At 38.9% G+C, this 15,327-nt stretch overlaps 2 protein-coding genes across 3 annotated transcripts in view; one reads left to right on the top strand and one right to left on the bottom strand.

Moving 5' to 3' along the window:
- rtraf (RNA transcription, translation and transport factor) overlaps positions 1–8,919 on the top strand; it is a 48,475-nt gene extending 39,556 nt beyond the window's left edge. The window contains exons 7-8 of the mRNA XM_059958033.1: positions 7,117–7,165; positions 8,639–8,919. Coding sequence (XP_059814016.1) covers positions 7,117–7,165; positions 8,639–8,793 — 204 coding nt within the window. The 3' untranslated portion in view covers positions 8,794–8,919. The remainder of the gene's footprint in view (positions 1–7,116; positions 7,166–8,638) is intronic.
- The window catches only part of nid2a (nidogen 2a (osteonidogen)), a 157,311-nt gene continuing 150,890 nt past the window's right edge, over positions 8,907–15,327 (bottom strand). For both annotated transcript variants that reach the window (XM_059958023.1, XM_059958018.1), the window contains exons 27-31: positions 14,615–14,786; positions 13,942–14,099; positions 13,683–13,806; positions 11,663–11,775; positions 8,907–11,073 (exon numbers count right to left, since the gene is read on the bottom strand). In XM_059958023.1, the coding sequence (XP_059814006.1) occupies positions 11,063–11,073; positions 11,663–11,775; positions 13,683–13,806; positions 13,942–14,099; positions 14,615–14,786 (578 nt within the window). In that variant the 3' untranslated portion in view covers positions 8,907–11,062. The remainder of the gene's footprint in view (positions 11,074–11,662; positions 11,776–13,682; positions 13,807–13,941; positions 14,100–14,614; positions 14,787–15,327) is intronic.

Genomic DNA, 15,327 nt, shown 5'->3' with positions numbered 1-15,327 from the left:
TTGGTACGGTGTAGATAGGCCAAAGGGCCTGTTTCTGTGCTATAGTGTTCTTTGATCCTATGACTTGGACAGGTACTGCATTGGAAAGATTTAGAAGGTTATGGCTGAAATCCTGGCAATGAGCATGCAGGATTATTGAACTTTTGCTTTACATTGCCCAACTTGATAAAATTGGTTATGTGATTTTGTATCACTTTATTGAAATTGTTTATGAAATTGAGTGAATGTGTAGTCCCAATGCAGAGCCTTGTGGGACATATCAAATCTGTTCTGTTTGTTATATAAATAGAATCTATTTGTATAATTGCCCATTGCTTTTATTTGGTGCCATAGGAACACAAGAAATAGGAGCAAGAGTAGGTCACCTGGCCTGCTTCAAGCATTTTCCTAACTGACCTATGTCTTTTGACTTCATCTTTTTAAAACAATAGCGTTGTATTTACTGTTTTCCAATTTGCCAGAACCTGCCAATAGTCCAGAGAATTTTGGAAAACTATCACAGAAGTCCCTACTTCTAAGTTCTCCCTTTTCTTTTAGTACCATGGGATGCATCCCATCAGGATCAGGGGACTTGTCTACTCCTAGGTCCGCTAGTTTGTTCATCACTACCTCTTTAGTGACAATGATTGTATTGAAGTTCTCACCTCCCATCATATCCTCTTTGACATGTTAGAAGTGTTCTCTACCTTTAAGGACCACAAAAATTAGTCATTTAGGTTCTCGGCCATTTTCACATTACTAATTCCCCTTTCTCATCTTCCAAGGAACCTGCATTCACTATAGACATTCTTTTCTGGTTTATATAATTATATAAACATTTGCTATCTTTTTATTTTGGGCTCGTTTACTTTCATACTCCATCCTCCTTTTCTTTGTCTCCTGCTGCTTATCTGATTTCCAAATCTGCCCAATGAAATTTGACTTTCATTCTCTGATTAACTTGAAATATCTCTTATGAGGAGCTTTGAATCAGAATTAGCTTTATTATAATTATGTGATGTGAAATTTGCTGCTTTAAGCAAAGTTATTATAAATTACAAAATAAAATAGTGTACCAAGAGGAGTAATGAAGTTATGTTCATGTACCATTCTGTCATCAGATTTCTGAATGGTAAAAACTGTTCCTGGGTTATTGTGTGTGGGTCTTCAGGAAACTGTACCTTCTCCCTGTAGTGAGAAAGATGGTAAGCTGAGTTCCTTTTAAAGTGTGCATGTGTGTGCACACACACCTTTTGGTCCAAGCATGCAAAGGAATTTAAACTGCGCGCTAGAGATTGTCACCCTCTACCTCATTGACATGTTAGGTAATACTTCACAATTGTACACAATCACATTTCCTTTGCCGGACAGTGTTGGAGTTTGTAATGATTTGTCTGCAGATTTTAGATCTGGCTTATTTATACTGTTTTTTAATTGAAGAAATTATTGATTCACTATGTCAAATTCCAAAGAAGCAAAGAATGTGAAGTGCAAAAGAACTGCTAGTCCACTTAAAGTGGAATGGCTTAATGAAAGTGTAGAAACTACTAGACTGAAAGCTCATGATGTAAGGAACGTGTAGCTACAAGCAATATTTTGTACAATACGGAAACTGGTGTTACCTGTGTGTATTGTCATGATGCAAAAGTTAGAAACATAGAGACGTAGAAACATAGAAAACCTATAGCACAATACAGGCCCTTCACCCCACAAAACTGTGCCAAACATATCCTTACCTGAGAAATTACCTAGGGTTACCCATAACCCTCTATTTCTCTGAGCTCCATATACCTGTCCAGGAGTCTCTTAAAAGACTATCGTATCCACCTCCACCACCATCGCCGACAGCCCATTCCACGCACTCACCACTCTCTGCATATAAAACTTACCCCTAACATCTTCTATGTACCTACTTCTAAGCACCTTAAAACTGTGCCCTCTCGTGCTAGCCATTTCAGCCCTGGGAAAAAGCTTCTGACTATCCACACGATCAGTGCTTCTCATCATCTTATATACCTCTATCAGGTCAACTCTTGTCCTCCGTTGCTCCAAGGAGAAAAGGCCGAGTTCACTCAACCTATTCTCATAAGGCATGCTCCCCAATCCAGGGAACATCCTTGTAAATCTTCTCTGCACCCTTTCTATGGTTTCCACATCCTTCCTATAGTGAGGTGACCAGAACTGAGCACAGTACTCTAAGGGGGGTCTGACCAGGGTCCTATATAGCTGCAACATTACCTCTGGGCTCCTAAACTCAATCCCACGATTGATGAAGGCCAATGCACCGTATGCTTTCTTAACCACAGAGTCGACCAGCGCAGCAGCTTTGAGTGTCCTATGGAGTCGGACCCCAAGATCCCTCTGATCCTCCACACTGCCAAGAGTCTTGTCATCATATTTGACCTATTAAAATGAACCACCTCACACTTATCTGGGTTGAACTCCATCTGCCATTTCTCAGCCCAGTTTTGCTTCCTATCAATGTCCCACTTTAACCCCTGACAGCCCTCCACACTATCCACAACAGCCCCCAACCTTTGTGTCATCAGCAAATTTACTAACCTATCCCTCCACTTTCTCATCTAGGTCATTTATAATAATCACGAAGAGTAGGAGATCAGTAGGAGTAACAGATCCCTGAGACACACCACTGGTGACTGACCACCATGCAAAATATGACCTGTCGACAGCCACTGTTTGCCTTCTGTGGGCAAGCCAGTTCTGGAGAGACAAAGCAAGGTCCCCTTGGATCCCATGCCTGCGTACTTCCTCAATAAGCCTTGCGTGGGATACCTTGTCAAATGCCTTGCTGAAATCCATATACACTACATCAATGTATACGCTCCACCTTCATCAATGTGTTTAGTCACATCCTCAAAAAATTTAATCAGGCTCGTAAGGCGCAACCTGCCCTTCACAAAGCCATGCTGACTATTTCTAATCATATTATGCCTCTCCAAATGTTCATTAATCCTGCCTCTCAGGTTCTTCTCCATCAACTTATCAACCACTGAAGTAAGACTTACTGGTCTATAATTTCCTGGGCTATCTCTACTCCTTGAATAATGGAACAACATCCACAACCATCCAACCCTACAGAACCTCTCTCGTCCCCATTGATGATGCAAAGATCATCGCCAGAGGCTCAGCAATCTCCTCCCTTGCCTCCCACAATAGCTTGGGGGTACATCTCGTTCAGTCCCGGTGACTTATCTAACTTGATGCTTTCCAAAAGCTCCTGCACACCCTCTTTCTTAATATCTACATGCACAAGCTTTTCAGTCCACTGTAAGTCATCCCTATAATTGCCAAGATCCTTTTTTCGTAGTGAATACTGAAACAAAGTACTCATTAAGAACCTCTGCTATCTCCTCCGGTTCCATACACACTTTTCCACTGTCATACTTGATTGGTCCTATTCTCTCATGTCATATCCTCTTGCTCTTGACATACTTGTAGAATGCCTTGGGGTTTTCCTTAATCCTGTCTGCCAAGGCCTTCTCATGGCCCCTTCTGGATCTCCTAATTTCTTTCTTAAGCTCCTTCCTGCTCGCCTTATAATCTTCTAGATCTCTATCAGTACCTAGTTTTTTGAACCTTTTGTAAGCTCTTCTGTTCTTCTTGACTAGATTTACAACAGCCTTTGTACACCACAGTTCCTGTACCCTACCATCCTTTCCGTCTCATTGGAATGTACCTATGCAGAACTCCACGCAAATATCCCCTGATCATTTGCCACGTTTCTTCCGTACCTAACAAACACCTAACAAATTCCACCCCATCTAAACCCCTCGTTCTAAGGATGTGCCAATAGATATTTGGGAATTTAAAATTTACCACCACAACAACCCTGGTATTATTACACCTTTCCACAAACTCTCCCTATCTGCTCCTCGATGTCCCTGTTACTATTGGGTGCTATATGAAAAACACCCAGTAGAGTTATTGACCCTTTCCTGTTCCTAACCTCCAACTGCAGAGACTCTGTAGACAATCCCTCCATGTCTTCCTCCTTTTCTACAGCCATAACACTAGCTCTGATCAGCAGTGCCACGCCTGCACCTCTTTTGCTTCCTTCCCTCTCTTTTCTAAAACATATAAAGCCTGGTACTCAATTCTTGCCCCTGAGCCATCAAAGTCTCTGTAACAGCCACCACATTATGGCTCCAAGTACTGATCCACGCTCTAAGTTCATCTGCTTTGTTCATAATACTCCTTGCGTTAGAATAGACGCATATTAAACCGTTGGTCTGAGTGCGTCCCTTCTCTACCACCTGTCTTTCCTCTGTCTCGCATTATCTCCAACCTTTCTCTATATTTGTGAGCCAACCGTCTCTTTCTCTGTCTCTTCAGTTTGGTTCCCACCCTCCAGTGATCCTAGTTTAAACTCTCCCCAATAGCCTTAGCAAACCTCCCCGTCGGGATATTGGTCCCCCAGGATTTAAGAACAACCCATTCTTTTTGTACAGGTCACTCCTGCCCCAAAAGAGGTCCCAATGATCCAGAAATCTGAATCCCTAACCCCTGCTCTAATCCCTCAACCATGCATTTATCCTCCACCTCACTCTATTCCTATACTCAGTGTCACGTGGCACAGGCAATAATCCCGAGATGACTACCTTCGTGGTCCTGCTTCTCAACTTCCTTCCTAACTCCTTGTTGTCTGCTTTCAGGACCTCCTCCCTTTTCCTGCCTATGTTGTTGGTACCAATATGTGCCACGACCTCTGACTGTTCTCCTTCCCACTTCAGGTTATCATGGACACGATCAGGAATATTCCGGACCCTGGCACCTGGAAGGCAAACTACCATCCATGCTGCTTTCCTGCATCCACAGAATTGCCTGTCTGACCCCCTAGCTGTAGAGTCCCCTATCACTGCTGCCATCCTCTTCCTTTCCCTACCATTCTGAGCCACAGGGCCAAACTCTGCCAGAGGTGCAGCCACTGTTGCTTCCCCCAGGTAGGCTGTGTTCCCCCCCGCCCCCCTCGTCAGTACTCAAGCAGAAGTACTTATTGTAAAGGGTACAGCCACAGGGGTGCTCTCTAGCCTCTGACTCCCGCCCTTCCCTCTCCTGACTGTTACCCACTTATCTGTCTCCCCAGGCCCTGGTGTGACTACCTGCCTATAGCTCCTCTCTATCACCTCCTCATCGAGCTTCATCTCCAGTTCCCTAACACAGTTCCTAAGGAGCTGCAGCTCGACGCATCTGGTGCAAATGTGGCCATCCAGGAGGCTGGGAGTCTCCCAAACTTCGCACATCTGAGCTGGAGAATTTGCAAGTGGGAAGAAGTGGAGTGATATTAGGAAACTTAACTTTAAAACATTATTTAGCAAGCAAATCACATATTGATATGCAAAAGCTCGGGTGAAAAAAATCTTTCATTGCCTGCTACATGCGTTTTGTGAGATTACAGATGAACAAGAGTGAAAATGAACAAACCCAGAGGAGATTGAAGTTCTTATTGACAGTGTTTTGCAAGCTGTTAAAATGAATACCTCTATATATATATATATATATATATAATTAAATGCGCACATGTTGTCAATGGGCAAAAAAATTGCACAGCACAAGATTGTTGTACACTTGTGTTGATAGAAATTTACAAGAGTCTGATATATTGTGCAACATATCTCAGAGATAATAAACCTTGTTCTGCACCAAATCCCCTCAAACTCCGAATAAAGTAGAACATCTGGTGTGCCTTCTGTATGATCATATCAATGTGTAAGACCCAGAACAGATCCTCGGAGATGCTGATACCTAGGAACTTGATGCTGCTCATCCTTGCCACCATTGACACCTCATGAGGTTAGGTGTGTGTTCTCCTAACTACCCCTTCCTGAAGTCCACAATCAATTCCTTTGTCCTTTTGATGTTGAGTATGAGGTTGTTATTGCAACACCCCTCAGCCAAATGATATGTGTCACTCCGGTGTGTCCTCTGAAAACACAAATAAAATATCCAGAGATCAGTCTGTAAATTTAGTAGTCACTCTAGAAAATTTAACCTGGGCTGTTGGCAGTCTGGTTCTCTGATCTGAAAATTTTTAATCTGTTCTGTCACCCTGATGGTAATTACTGACACTAGTAATTTCCTACTGATGGGTATTTGGGTTAATACCCTGTTTTTTATTATTTTAAAAAATATTACTTCCAGCTTCTCTAAAATCATTCCCTAAAACCATCTCATTTCTTCAGCATATCGAGCAGTGTCCATGGAAAGAGTTTATGCCATGTGTTCTATCTCCTCCTTTACTAATTTGTTTCTTGTCCATTCCTATCTAACACTGATAGCTAATGCAGTGGAAGCTTTGTTTTGCTTTCTATGTCATTACTTGTGTATACTGGTTCTGAAAAATATCTGTGACAGTATGCTGAATCCTTTTGGGGATGGATGGAAAGCAGATGATTTGTTATGAATTAGCAGCCAAAGTCAGAAAGAGAATGGACATGTTGAGAAAGATAACTAGAGCATAGAGTTCTGGCTGTGCCAAATTTTAAAATAAACACAGGCTGTATTTTCAGTACCATTATCACTGAAGTTTGTGTCTCCCAATACTCTAATGGGTGACTGTCCTATAAACATAACATTTTGCATTTAGAGTTCAGCTCTGAACTGAGTACTAACATGCTTAATAACAAATAGAGTACATTTTTCTATTCTTAAATTTTTAGCATTTTGTAGTGATGTAACTAAAGATGTACACTGTAAGCTGTTAGAACTGGGGGCATTCTGGAATTCAGAGTTCCAGCAACATCTGTACAGAGATTGTATGTTCTCCATGTGGGAGTTTAGGCTAGTGTTCAATAGGTGGGTTGTTGGGCAGTACATGTCATTTGGCTGAAGGGGGCCTGTTCTATGCTGTATCTCTAAATAAAAGTAAAGTCTTTAGCTAGGGATTATCAAGGTATGTAGTTATGGCTCTAGATAATGAAATTTGCCCCATTTATTCAAGAAAAATGGAAATAATTCACTTCTGATGGGAATGTCAACAGCTCAGATATGAAATTTATTTGAGCTCTTTGTCTATGCGTTTGGAGGAGTAAAGTTAATTGCTGGAAGGGCAGGAGTATGGCTTTAACTGGTTTGATATTTTGTACTGTTTTTCCAAAATATTCCATTTCATTTTTTCAGGGTTTTACTGTATCTTTAGAAAAGCACCTTCTTGGTTTTGATACTGGAGGTAAGTAGAATGATACTGAATTGGCAGTCTTATAATTACTGCTTTGGGAGCATTCTGTAGTTAATTTGAATTTGGAAAAAGAAAAGCAATCATTTCTTTTATTATATGTTGCGTGTTGATATGATGGAACCTGCCCTCTCTATCCTCCCTCACTTTGTCACTCTCTCTCACCCCACCCTGCTGTCCCTCCACTTTCAGCTACTCCACTTACTTCTACCTCAGCATAAAGGCAGAAAATCCAGCACAGTGCAGTCAAGAGTCTGAGGCCAGAATGTCTTGTTTCATAGTTGTTTGGACCCACTTCCCTACTATAAATTGACAATGAAAACTAACTCATTACACATTTGTTTTGAATGTTTGCAGTGAATGAACTGCAAGACAGAAAGAGTAATACCTCTCAGCATAACCTTATCCTTCTGCAATTTACACAAAGCCTCATTAATTTTAGTTTATTGTACAATTGTATTAATTATACATTCTAACACCCAAGTTGCTTTTGCATGGACAATCATCATGAATGTGTAATGATTTATGACTATAATCCAGCTTCTGCTCAGCAGCTTTGAGGCAATTCCAAGTTATGTTCAGGGTGGTGCTCTGAATTTCTGTGGGGAAAACATGGCAAAAGACAAACACTGTACATCGCACTTTTTTCTATCAAGTCTCATTACAGTAGGTATAGATGCTGTTATTTTAGATATATGTAGTTTAATACCTTATAGTCAATCAATTTGGAATCCTGTGTGGTAGTGGGATTATTTTGAGGATTGTTATTTTCATATGTATTGGCATTCTTGATATTGTACAAATCAGTTCTTTATATTATTGCACTCTCTAGCTGACCATGGTTCAAGCTTTGCAATGCCTCGGTCATTTCCATGTTTATGTCTTATATGTATCTTCTCTGCATCAGTTAAAGTGGCTATACCTTTTTTTTTGATTTGGGAAAAACTGAGACCAAAGAATTATTTGGTGGGTTTCACTATGTGAATTTACTAGCCCCTATTGCAGCTATCAGATACATTCTATCCGGGCAGTCTCTAATGTTGTAGCATGAGCATTAAATTTTCAAACTTCTGGTAATTACTCCCCTCCACACCCACCCTTTTTTCTTTTCTCACTCATTTCAATGCAGATGAACCATTTAACCCACACACTGTTTCTACCGGGACGCTGCCCTATCTTCCTCCCTCCATTCCATGGTCCGCTGTCCCCTCCTGTCATATTCCACCCATCACCTCCAGCTGCTTAAATCATTCCCATTCTCTACCTTTCAATCAGGTGAAGGGTCTTGACCCTCTACATTGATTGTCCATTTCCCTCCTTAGATGCTGCCTGACCCACTGAGTTCCTCCAGAACTTTGTCTATTGTTGCAGATTCTATTTGTCTACATTTTGAATTTTACCACTGATAGACAACATATGTACCTTCTGAATTTTGATATAACTATTAGTTTAATATTGATTTAACAGATGCCACTCTGAATGAAGCTGCAAGAGTCCTCCGACTGCTGCATATTGAAGAACTACGTGACCTTCAAACCAGGATTAATGAGGCTATTGTAGCTGTTCAGTCAATAATAGCAGATCCTAAAACTGACCACAGGCTGGGAAAGGTTGGAAGATGATCAAAAAGTGGAAGTTTGACATTCTCCACAGCTTTGTGATTTTGAAACACTGTAGATGCAAAGAACTGTTTGAGTCTGGATAACTTCACTAAAGTGAAATAAATATTAACAAATCAGAAATTAAAAGATGACTTTATTGTCAAGTTGGAACAAAGTACAAGAGTGTGCATAACAATGATTTTGTCTACTTAATCATGTTTTAGATGGTATATACACTTTACAAAAGGAAATGGATAGAAGTATAAAATTAAACTGTTTAGATTCTGTCAATTATTTTATGCCTTTACAAGAAAAATAATTTGCATGGGACAACAGTAGATCTTATACTTTAGCATGAAACAAATACAAAATAATAGATTTTTTAAGAACAGATTTATTTAATCAAATATTTACTGGTGCATAAATCATCTGAGAATATGTACTAATCAACATAATAGCTCACAGTGAATACTACAGCTAGAACGGCTTAATTTATTTTTCAGTGATAAACAGTATATTGATCATTTGAGAATTGCTTAAGGAGGTGTGTGCTGCTTTTTCATCAGAATTTGTTTAAATTTCAAACTGAGGGATAGCCTAATGTTTGTAAAAAGAAAATCAGTGCTGCTTGTGTAGAAGGAATCATTACTTTTCAATCCCCTTGTCCACTTTCATCTGGGTAGCTTGTCAATTGCTTGTAGAGGCAGCTGTGGTGCTTTAGTAACCTGCCATGTTTATATGCTGTAACAGTATGATTGTGGTGCTTCCAAGAATTATTCAAAGTTAGACTGAAGAAACAAATATTTTCTGATTCTGTGAAAAATCTGCCTACTCCCAGGCTATAGCTTAAAGCACAACTCTAAAAGGCTACAATAGCTTGGGGAACAGACCTCCTTTATTTTGCAGCAATATAATTTTTATAAATCAGGCCAACTACTAATAGCATTTACATTAACCTAACAATACAGACTTTAGATCAATTCCTTAAAGTTGAAGATGTAAATTGAAGAGATCATAGAATTTCCTGGAAAAATCTTGAGGTAAGCATATTTTTTAAAAAAATTTGAATTTTATATGAATAATCATTAAAAATAAGTCCAATCCCATTTGCACCTAGGGAGGTTAGTGCTAACAAACTATTTGGGTCCAATCTTTCAAATGCACCCACTGCATCTTAATGATAAAGAAAAAGTTAATATCAAGCTTCTTTCCATGCTATTTTGATTTTAATCTGCATCTCCTGCTCTTTCAACTATGCAATTGTCTGAATTCCAGTACAAAATGTGTTCTAAGAGATTGCTCTTCTGGACTTCTCATCACATTAATTGCAAAATCATTAGATATATTTAATACAACTCCTAGTAACAAATACTGCATATTACTAAACCATAAAAATATTTGAGATCACCAAAAATGAACTAACTGCCAGAAAAAATATTTGTTTCCCTTATTAAATAACCTGATTTTTTTTTTAAAGCAACCATGGTTGGAAAACCTCTCCAATTGTTGGGAACACTTTGTAAGGACTTGGTGCCAAGTGGACAAGAATTTTGACAGTTTTTTTCCATTTTCATCTTCCTTTGAAGGGGTTTTTAAACTTACGGTTTCACTTTGAACAAATGCATCATGGTTGATACACATTTCTCAAAAATCCAGTTATTGCTTTGTTTCAGATTGCTGCCTATTTAAAGTACCCTTTCTAGAAAATTTTATCAAGTATTGGTTAAGTAAGAATATGTACAATAATCTGCAACTGTTTTTTGTGCTTTTTGTTATCAAATGCTGTATTCAAACAACTAAAAAATCCCTAACCTTGACCAGGCCAACAACTATATGGTACCTGGCAAATAAACTGATAATTATTGTCTCCCTTTAGATGTCAAGATTTAGAAAGATGGTTAGACTTAAGGTGGTTAAGATAATATAGAAATGCGATAATTGAAAAGAAAAAGAATTTGTAAACTTAGAAAAATATTACTTCCCTAAAGCCTCAACAGCTTAAAGTTACTGTTCTTATAATTTCAAAATTAGAGGGCTCGTGTGCTGGTATTTATACTAGGCAGTGATTGTCTAAAATTTAACAGTAAGTATGGTAGTGGTTTTCTTTTAAGTAATGAGGTATGAAAATTAACAAAAATAGTTATTCTGTTTTCATTTTTGTTTTGATTCTCTTACTTAATAGGGGGTGGTGAGGGGTAACGGAATTCACTTCTGTCTGCAGCGCCCTGATCCAAATAGCACCCTCCATATATAGAATGATGAAAAACTGTTGCCATTATCAGTAGGGACATTATTTTCTTCCTGCAAAAAAAATTTCACAAAGTATCGATAAATGTCATTTTGAGAAATATATAGACTTCATTATAAAATTCACTGAACCTTCTAGGATGTTTGGTGGCATTGATTTTACAGCCTTCAGGAATGCTTGCTGATAAATATTTAACTATCTCTATAAACATGGATATTGTCCTTTCCTGATGTTGATTACCGTCAGCCACCTGGTGATTGTATCTTCCAATATTGCCATCAAACACACTGTGGAGCTGATTACATTTACTAATTTTAAACATTATACACAACATAAACGTATTTGTAGTGTACAAGGTATTAAGGTAGGAATTGAAATACAAGAACCTAGAAACTACTTCATTAAAGAACAATTTCATAAGTTGATAAAGGTAAATTAAGGTTAGATTTAGGAGATGGCAATAAAACTATCAAACACAGTGGAACTGTTTGGAACTTGAATGGTTGAAGATTCAGTATTATCATAATTGTATATTATGGACAGAAAAACATTAGGAACTACTTTTAGAACAAAGTTCATGCTGTAGTTCTGCATTGAATAGATTTACTTTTTTTTAGCAAGAAGCTTTGTTTTTATTCTTACCATATGGACAACGAGGGTAAGCAACAGTTATTCCGTATAGATGTGATCTCTGATCGGGTAGGTACTCATCAGTAATCTGGCTGCCATCTTTAGGCACAACAATAATCCCATCTCTGAAAAATCACAAAGTTAAAGTAGCAAATTGTATGCCCCTGCTGAAGTGAAGGATTAAGTCCATTTTCTTTAATATCCAAAAAATATTGTCCATGTTGATCTATTCATATGGTTTAAATTAGCAATCCTTTATGAATCTACTTTTGTAAAACACTGGAGCAGGAGAGCTCCTTGGCTTCAGTTCCCTTTTCACAGATTTCTGCCCTGACCCAGCACATTGCTGCTATGTTCAGGACAACACACAAAATGCTGGAGGAACTCAGCAGGTCAGGCAGCACCTTTGAAAATGAATAAACAGTTGATGTTTCGGGCTGAGCCCCTTCAGGACTGAAAAGGGAATGGGGAGGCCGCCTGAATAAAAAATAGGTGGGGGGGGGTGGGGAAGAATAGTTAGAAATTGATGAAGCCAGGTGGATGGGAAATGTAATGGGCTGCAGAAGATGGAATCTGATAGGAGAGGAGAGTGGACCAGAGGAGAAAGGGAAGTGATAGGCAAAGATACTCAGCAAAGTTATTCCCCATTTACAATGGGTCTCACCAGTATAGAGGTGTGCATATAGGGAGCACTGGGCACAATAGACAACCCTTGCAGATTCACAGGTGAAATGTTCCCTCACTTGTTTGGGGCCCAGAATTGAGGTGAATGGGCAGGTGTGGCATTTAGGCCACTTGCAAGGATGTGTTGGGAAGGAGGTTAGTGAAGAGGGTAACATGGAAGGAGCAATTCCTATGGAAAATGGTGGAAGGGGTGCTGATGTAACAATATGGAGATGGCAGAAGTTGCAGAGAATGATGTGTTGGATGTGGAGGCTCATGGGGTGATAGATTATCACTGATAAGATAGCGGGAAAGTGGTGTGAGCATAGATGTTAGGGAAATAGAGGAGATGCAGGTGAGGGCAGTATCGATAGTGGAGGAAGGGAAATCCCATTCTTCGGAGGAGGAGGACATCTTTGATTTTCTGGATAGGGAAGCTGCATCTTGGGAACAGATGTGGTAATTTGTATCTGTTGCTTTGGATTTCCAGCATCGGCAGACTTTCCTCGTGTTTATGCTATGTTCAAAAGTTGAACCCAATCACCTCTTCCTCAGTAAGCTTCAGAATGTGGTTTAGAACATTCGCCTGAGCTCCTATTTCGCCATCTCTAATCAGCTAATCACTAACCATCCTTGCCCTCCGAGAAGTAATCTGCTAAGTATGCCCATTTAAGCACGTGCAGGACATTAAAACTGGATTAAAAACTTCCTCACATCAATATTTTGAAACTCCTGCCCCTGAAGCATAGCAGCTGCAAATTACATAGGAACAAGTATGTTCTCCCTTTACGTATCACGACTGGAACTCAACAGCACATGGAAACCCTTATAGTCTGCAGTTGTTTAAGGCGGCATCCAATCTTGGGGAAGTGGTCTGGAATTTTCTTTAAATGAAGTTCTTGTCACAGATGTTCTTGATGAATTTCAAACTAAATCTTGGATGTTCCTCACCAAGGCAAAGTAGTGCTGTCAACGTCTGCCATTTGGCATCACTTGAAATGCCCAATGATCCCTCTGTGTGTGTGTGTGTGTGTATATATTATGTATTATTTTATATATATATATATATACATACACACATGATCTGGTTCAAATTTTCTTTATGTGCATCACATAAGCTGCACAATCACATTTGGCAGTAGGGTTTTTAAAAAGAATTGTGTAGCACACAATGCATTACATGAGAGTTCCTCATTCAGTGTTAATTGTTCGGGATATCACTATTGATTAAATAAACCAATCTTCGCAGTGAGTTTGTTGTTTAAAATAGTGCCCTGGTTTTGGATCTGACAAATATCCACAACATATTAAAACCATGACTTTACATTTAAATCAATAATTCAGCAAATGTGTGTTTTTTTTCACTCACCTTCTCCAGTCTGTGTAGTAAAAATGATTTGAGTAGGCAACAATACTGAAAGGATAGTTTAGACCACTCTGCACTACTCGTCTTCCTGTCCCATCTGGAAATATGCACTCCAGATATTTGGTTCCTTTTCATCATAAAGATACAAGACATTTTTTTATACTTGAGCAGCAAATTTTAGAAATGGAAATATACTATTGTATTCTACAGTTATGTCTTAAAATTAGTTATTTTCCTTTTAAAACCAACTTATTAAACTTACCAGCATCAGCCCAGCAGAGTTGTGAGGAAAATGGGTCAAATGTCAACCCATTGGGCAATCCAATATCATTTTTAACTAATATCCTTCTATTAGTACCATCTAAATGAGAAGTTTCAATTTTAGGAGCTTCACGATTCCAGTCTGTCCAGTAAAGGTTACTGGAAAGAAACCAGAGATGTGTTAAGATTTAATTCAAACCAGTCCAAGTATCTAATCTAAAAACAGTGAGACCCTATCATTTAGTATTTATAAAACCAACCATTATCTTCTGAGGTTATCTTAAAAGGAAACATTTGTTAGCCCCAGGGGTTGTGTAATTCCATTGGAACAGTGGTGGAATGAGCATTCTTTGCAGATCAGCACACTGGAATGTAAATGCCCTTAATCCTAAAAACAGGATTTGACATTATAATATTGAGTGTAGTAACATCTGTACGACATGTTTCCAAATCATATAATTTAGATTAACTATCATAAGTTAAAACATTTTGTAGAAATGCTGCTGTTTGCTTGACAACTTTTAAAGGTGTAATCAGGATGTCTATATAGGCTTCACATGCATGCCTATCTGGAAATTAAACATTCCAAGTATTTTTTTCTAAAACTTTATGGAAAATTAAACTTGAAACTAAATTTAAATCTGTGAACATTTAGAGCTTCAGGTGAAACCTACCCACTATGAGAGTCCACTACAATTGCTCTGGGATTTACCAGATCAGTATCAACAAGAACTCGCCGTTTGGACCCATCGATTGCAGCTGTTTCTATTTTATCTAATCCACTATCGGTCCAAAACAGGTTTCTGTGGATGTAGTCTATGGTTAGTCCTTCAGGACTAGTCAGTCCTAAAATGGAAATAGAAGTAAAAGGAAGTATAAAACATTCAATATGTACCCTATCATTCAGAAACTGTTAATGTATTTTCTTCCATCATAGTATGGGCATCTCCACTAACACAGACTTGCCTTCATATGTGCTACTAGAGGAGACGTCACAGTTTTTTTTTCACCTCTTTTTCCCCCGCCAGCCAGAGTTTTAAACAGTCTTCAGGCAATGGACTGATTCATTTGCACTTCTTCCTTTTCACAACATGCCCTCCACCATTTTGGGATAGTTCACAAGAATGACACTGAGCTTGCCTGCCATTTTAATTCCCTATTCCACTCCGGTTCTGGTCTCTGCCTTTGCCTTCTGCCACCGTTCCTGAGATGAGGATCAGCAATGTTCATATTGAACAGAAAAGCACACTGAAAGGCTCTACTGCCATTCCTATTCTCTGATTCTACAGAAGCTCTTGCATATTAATCTCATGTTGTCCCTTTAGATGACTACATTTCTGGAACAATGAACTTGCTGTACAAGTTTCACATTTTAGAGCAATATTTC

This window comes from Hypanus sabinus, chromosome 2, assembly GCF_030144855.1.
Source record: "Hypanus sabinus isolate sHypSab1 chromosome 2, sHypSab1.hap1, whole genome shotgun sequence".
NCBI classification, from domain to species: Eukaryota; Metazoa; Chordata; class Chondrichthyes; order Myliobatiformes; family Dasyatidae; genus Hypanus; species Hypanus sabinus.
This window is presented reverse-complemented; position numbering and strand designations above follow the sequence as displayed.